The sequence below is a fragment of the Rhea pennata genome, chromosome 14 (genome assembly GCF_028389875.1).
Source record: "Rhea pennata isolate bPtePen1 chromosome 14, bPtePen1.pri, whole genome shotgun sequence".
Lineage (NCBI taxonomy): Eukaryota > Metazoa > Chordata > Aves > Rheiformes > Rheidae > Rhea > Rhea pennata.
This window is the reverse complement of record NC_084676.1, coordinates 18,318,940-18,324,939: the sequence shown is the minus strand read 5'-3', so window position 1 is coordinate 18,324,939 and position 6,000 is coordinate 18,318,940. Positions and strand designations below refer to the sequence as shown.

The window sequence follows — 6,000 nt, the reverse complement described above, 5'->3', positions numbered from 1 at the left end:
TTTTTCCCACAACTACCACATTGCTACTGCAGGCAGCAGAGCCTGCGCTGCTAAATTTCTGCATTGGTTGAACACCAGCCCATCCCTTGGTCTCCTCTTAAGCAGCTTTCAGTCTTCCCCACCTACAACAGTGAAAACGTACCTTTTAATACGAAGAGTTGTAGTGGCCGAGATGAGCGCCGCTCTGAGCTGTTGATGTTGCTGTCGAAGTCAAAGCTTGGAAACTTGTTAATGCCTTTGGGCAAAGTGCTCCGCTTAGGCTCATTAGTAGTGTAACCACACGATTCCCTCCATGCCTGTGCAGCTGCCTCTGCCAGAGAAACTTCCTGCTCTTTCAAAACCTTATCAATAGCCGCTGTGTGGCAAATGAACTTGGGGGATGGGAGAAGAGTGTGACTCACAGCTGGCTGTCTTGTCTTGACAGGACCATGAAAAGTGCCTTTTCAGCCATACTGTAACCGCCTGTGACAGTATTGCTCTGCTCCCTGATTCAAGCATGTTCCTACCGAGCTGCTTCATCTTAGCCAAAACCTTCCTGGCTTGCTGGGAAGGGTTGACCTTCCTTACTTGTGAGTATGGCTGCAGCTTGCTGGGCTCAAGATGATATTACTTTGTCTCCTGCTCTCCAGAAACCATTGCAGATGAAGACCTTGGCATGCTGGAGAGGTGTTGATATCTCTCAGGCTGTTGGATGTTGCTTGGGAGCTTCTCATGGGATGCTTCTCGGATTGCTGGGTAGATGCTTGGCTGTGCTTTGATTTGGGGCAATACTTTGGATGTAACTGAAATCTGGTCTCTTGAGGCTGAGAGTAGACTTTGTCTCAGAAGGTGCAAAAATGCTTTTGGGAAAATTCACTGTTCATTGCTGTCTGTTGTAATAATTATCACTGTCTTTATGCTGGTGAAGTGCCCTTTAGGCAATGGAATTGTGAAGGGTCTTGTGCTGTTGTTTCCTTTGTGTTACTCAGTCTTACTCAGTCAGTTACTCAGCTAATACAGTCTTTATGATGCTGAAAAGAGCAATTTTCCCTCTCCTAATAAAAATTTTAAAATATAATGTTTATGAGCCAGAGTTGCAAGTAGGAACCTCACCTTATGAGCAGCGTATGTACCAAGATCCCTGCTGCATGTATCCCTCTGGCCATTGCTTTAGGAGACTATGGAAGTGAGCTTTATATGGACTAACAGCTTGGGCTGCTCCAGCTCCCTGGGAAGCTGCCGGCCACGTAGGCACGTTGTGGCATGCCAGCTGCTGGTATTGGGGGAAGGAGCGGGAAGCTATTGCAAGCTCTGTACAGGGTGCAGCATTCAAACAAGCAGACAAAGTGGTAGGATGCATGAGGAGAAGGGTTGCTGAATGCAGGGATGTGATGGTGGAATGTCATGGCAGAAATCAGTAGCCCCAGCAGAAATATTGCCTGTGGGTCCAGAGACCTTATCTTCTCGGGAGACATCAGTTACCCTAGGCATTTTTCAGAGATGGTTTTTATATAAGAGAACAAGCAAATGGGTGATGGAATGACTAGGGGGATTCCCCTGGAGGGTTTCATCTCCTAATTCCTCCTGGGAAAGTATTTCTCCAGCAAGATCTGTGCAGGACTTGCGTGAGAAAGTCCCATGCCCACATGTACTAGATCGTTAGCTTTTGGCAGTCCCTAGTCCCTCTTACACGTAGACAGGCATGGTGCTTTTCCGGGATGAAAAAACTCCTCTTTCGCTGCCCACAGACACAAACTTGCTTCATTTCTCCTGGAGGAGAAAACTATTTCTGCTATGTGGCCCCTGGTATGTCTTAGTGCTGTCTGGCCTTATCTGCCAGATGTAGCCCATGAGGCTGTCCTCTTATCGCTACTTGCACATTGCTTGAGGGCATGTTTGTACATTTGCTTTTAATTTAGTGGCTTCTGCTCATGGGACCTGGCCTTGCAAACAGACCCCAGGCTGGAGATGCTGGGAAGATGACCAGGGGCTCTCCCCGCAGCAGCAAGGTTTAATGTTGTTTTACTTCTATCTTGCCCAACAGTTTAAGCCATTATACCTTACAAAAAGGTTAATATTTAAAGACGACTTGTCCCTATACCCAGCAGTATTTCCAGTGAAATGCACTGTAGTCCAGAAATCTTTTACAGTTGGACAATAAATGTATAATCCCTTTTCATGTCCAACTACCTAGGAAGAACAGTCAACTTAGGGCTAAATGTTTCCTTTAATGGGGATCCTCTCCCTTATCAGCAGCCTTAAAAACCTGCTGTGGAAGGAAAGCAAGCTGCACAAAGGCGTGCAGCACTGCAAAAAGCAGTTTCTTTGCGGTTGGGGCGGCGGTAAGCGCTGTGACAAGCAGAGTTTAGAGACGCAGGATGTCCCCTCTCTTAGCAGGATGAAGAGGAATCCTTATTAACCGAAGCCGACCAGTGTCCAGCTGTGGTCGGGCACCTGTTCATTCCCCCTCAGCCGGTGCTTGCTGTGAGCAGCTACCAGCTCTGCGATTCAGACCAGCAGGAAGGATCCTATTCCCGTGCTCCTGCTCCATAAGGCATTGCCGCCATACATAAGGGAAGGGAGACCCTCCATAGCAGTGAGATGGCAGAGTACGCATGCGTCTCGGCACATAGCAGTAGACTTGACGCTGTCCTGTTGAAGGTAAGAGCTATCCTCAGCCCACCTGGAGGGCTCCGCTTTTCAGCTGGATATGGTTTTGAGTGCAAAGATACTCCAAGTAGTGCCCCAGCCCAAGGAAGGAAGGTTTTACCTTCCTTTAATGGATCCCAGGTCACCCCAGTAAGATGGGAGTTTGGCAAAATACTTGCAGATAGATCAGCAGTGGCACAAGCCCCCTTACGTGCAACTGCTGGCAGGTTCTGCAGTCTGCATGAGTGGCTTGTCCATCTGTAATGCATGGCTGGTGGTTGGGAAAATCTCTCTCTTTGAACTACAGCCGTTACGTCCCAGCCCACAGACATTGCAACCTCTAAATTTTGCTAAATCTAAAGTCTTCTCAGGGTTTTTGCTCCAGACGGTGTAGCAGGAGAGGCAGTGACCAGCGATGGCAAGTGCCAGCACACAGGTACGCTCCATCCTGCGCACCGGTGCCCCTGGTTTGCTCAGGGGGCAAACGCATGCCGGCAAACCCACAGCAGCGCAGGAAAACAAGGGTCCTAACGAGTATTAAGCACCTCTAGCTTTCGCACACGCGTCTGCCCTTTCCAGGGCTGATTTGCAGCTTTCTAGGTACTGTCAGCAGCTGCTGCGTGCAAGAGCTGGACGTATCCTGTGCCCTGCAAGCGGTCGGTGCGAGCGCGCGCCCAGGCGCAGCTTCAGGAGCACCGCAGGCCCTTTCTGCTCGAGCTTTTCCAGCTTTCTCTCCTAGGCCAGGAGCCCCGTACAATAACGTCGCCGTGACACTTGGCTTCAGCTCTTGGTTCAGCGCAGCACAAAGCCTGTTTGCAAACTTCTCACGAGTTAGCAGATGTTCTGCATTTGGTGTGGAAATGTGCAACTCCTGGTTAAAGAGAATCCCTATGATTAATGATTAATGCTGCTGTCTGAATAATTACCTCATTCAGCCAGCTTTTTGTCTGACTTCGCAAGAAAATAAGCATGGGAAGCGCAGACCTGGGATGACACAGTCTCCCTGTTTTCTCCTATTTCTCCTAATCTTCTCCCATTTTTGTAGTATCACAGCTATGGAATCACATTTCTTCTAAAAGGAAGAAAACATTTATTTCAGACACTAAATAACCGTTTGCACAGTGCTTGTGTGTACACAGTCTCCAACGCTTATCCAAGAGCCCAGCCCAGCCCCCCTGAAATCTGTACTGTGCCTTTACAAACCTAGTGGTTGAGGAATGTACTGAGAGAACATGTATTGCTATATACATTGAAAAACCCAGAGTTTCAGTTGTAGATCATCTAAGCTGATAACCGCACACCTAATACCAAATTTCTATAGGCACTTTCTGGACAAATGCTCCCTTTCAGCCAGCTCAGTGATATGGTTTCCTGTGTATATGTGCATATATGTGTGTGTGTATATATATATATATATGCACATAAGGAGATGTTATTTTAAGGCCTGCTTGAGTAATTCTGTTTCCTTTCTGTTTCTTTTTGTGGAAAATATTAATCTTTCAATAGAAATTCAGATACTAATTATCTAAGATGAAAAATGAAATATTTATATTTCCAGCTAGTATTTTCTCTTTCAGGAGTTCTTGCTTATAAAATACCAACATTTTTCCCTAGGCAGCAGAATATTTTGTATTTACACAAAATACATTTTGACAAGAAACAAGGTGGTACTCCAGGAGGTAATGTGGCAAATCTGATGGCAGTCTTTTCAGAAAGCATCCAAAACTGATCCAAGGAACTAAACAAATCTGACGTCCATGGGCCAAACCTCATTTCGAACCCTAGTAACCAACCGAATGCCGAGACAGACGCACGAAGTCCTGCGGGGAGAGGCCAGCAGAGCTTTCGCGGAGCCCAGCCGTGCCCCCGAAGTCACCGGGCAGGAGTCAGCGAGCACGAAGATTTCGGAGACCTGGGTAAGATGCTGCAGGAGACTTGTGCTATTGAGTGGCTGGATGCTATTCAGACATGAGACATTAAATTTTATTGACAGAAAGCATCACACAGGAGGCAAAATAGCCAGGCAGGGCTAGTGATCAGGTGTTTGCCATTCGGGAAAGAGCGTAGGCTCTGATGGTGATCGGAAAGGCATGTCAGGAATTGCTAGAAAAGGGTTTGAGATCAAAACAGAAAATTTCTGAGTGCCTGATGTATTCCTCTCACTTGCGGTTCTGCCTCATCAGTTCAAAGAATTAAAAAAAAAGAGGAAGGTGAAAGGAGCAAGTTGCATAAAAAGAGAAACTAAACAGAGCTGCACTCCTGCTTTTTAGAAAGTGAAGACTGAGGGAGAGCAGGTGATAGAGGCATAAGAAATCCATGAATGTTACGGAGAAGGGGAATAAGGAATATTGATTCCTTGCCAAAATACATAAAACTGCTGCTATCTCCGAAATGATGAGGCAGCGGGATTTCAGCAACGCGAGCAGAGTTCTCCTGCAGCAGGGTGAAGCTTTGCAAGGCGCTCTTTATCTCCGGATTTACAACTTTGAGAGTTTATAACCAGCAAATCCCGGCTCTTCCTTTCATAAAAGCAAGTCCTGTTGCACACAGAGAGGAGGAGGCTCTGCTTTTCCAGTTCCTCTGTACGAACGGCTCCAGAGTAAATAGGAGCCTTATCAGAGAGTCGCCAGGACGAGCGATTGCAGCATCAGGCTCAGCAGAAATATTGGCTCAGCAGAAATATTTGCTCTGCTCCCCACCTGCAGCCGGAGGCAGGCTCAGCCAGAAGTCCCCCCCCATGCATGCAGGCGCTGGTTCCCCCGCTGCTGATTGTGAGTCTCTTATTCACGTGTGACCGGCCCGAATAACGAGTATCGCTAAAAGTTGCATGACCAAACCCAGGATCCGAGATGTCGCTCTTTTAAATAGTTTTAATTTTAATAATTGTTTTGCCAGAGGGCTTTTCCCAGGCTAGACGACTGAGAATTGCTATTTGCACAGACGCCTGTGCTCGCCGGCCTGCAACGCCCCGGTCCGGTCCGGTCCGGTCCCGTCCCGTCCCGTCCCGTCCCTTCCCGAGGGAAATTCCCGGCGGCGGCGCCGCCGCGCTGCGCCTTTAAGCGCCGGCGCGGGGTGCGGGCCGGGGGCCGGGCCGCCCCCCTCCCGGGCCGTGCCGAGCCGGGCCGGGCCGGGCCGGGCCGCCCCCTCGGGCCGCCGCCCCCGGGCCGCGCCGCGCCGGCATGGGCAGCAGCGTGCAGCTCCAGGACTTCGTCGCCGGCTGGGTAGGCGGTGAGTACCGCTGCGGCGGCCGGCGGGGAGCGCCGCGCCGGGCAAGGTGCAAGGAGAGGAGCCGAGGGGAATTAAACCGCTGCGCGGCCGCGGCTCGGGGCGGCGGAGGCGGCCGCCGCTGCGCGGGCGTTTGCTTCTGTTGCG

The 6,000-nt window shown here is 49.6% G+C and overlaps 1 protein-coding gene across 14 annotated transcripts in view; it reads left to right on the top strand.

Annotated features, from left to right (window-relative positions):
- Window positions 1–387: 387 nt before the first annotated feature.
- The window catches only part of SLC25A48 (solute carrier family 25 member 48), a 30,337-nt gene continuing 24,724 nt past the window's right edge, over window positions 388–6,000 (top strand). For 8 of the 14 annotated variants that reach the window (XM_062587763.1, XM_062587770.1, XM_062587772.1 and 5 more), the window contains exons 1-3: window positions 388–569; window positions 2,374–2,640; window positions 4,332–4,544. In XM_062587763.1, the coding sequence (XP_062443747.1) occupies window positions 4,386–4,544 (159 nt within the window). In that variant the 5' untranslated portion in view covers window positions 388–569; window positions 2,374–2,640; window positions 4,332–4,385. Of the gene's footprint in view, window positions 570–1,912; window positions 1,989–2,373; window positions 2,641–4,242; window positions 4,545–5,786; window positions 5,857–6,000 lie in introns of those variants that run through there. The other 6 variants (XM_062587768.1, XM_062587778.1, XM_062587764.1 and 3 more) reach the window with 5 other exon arrangements.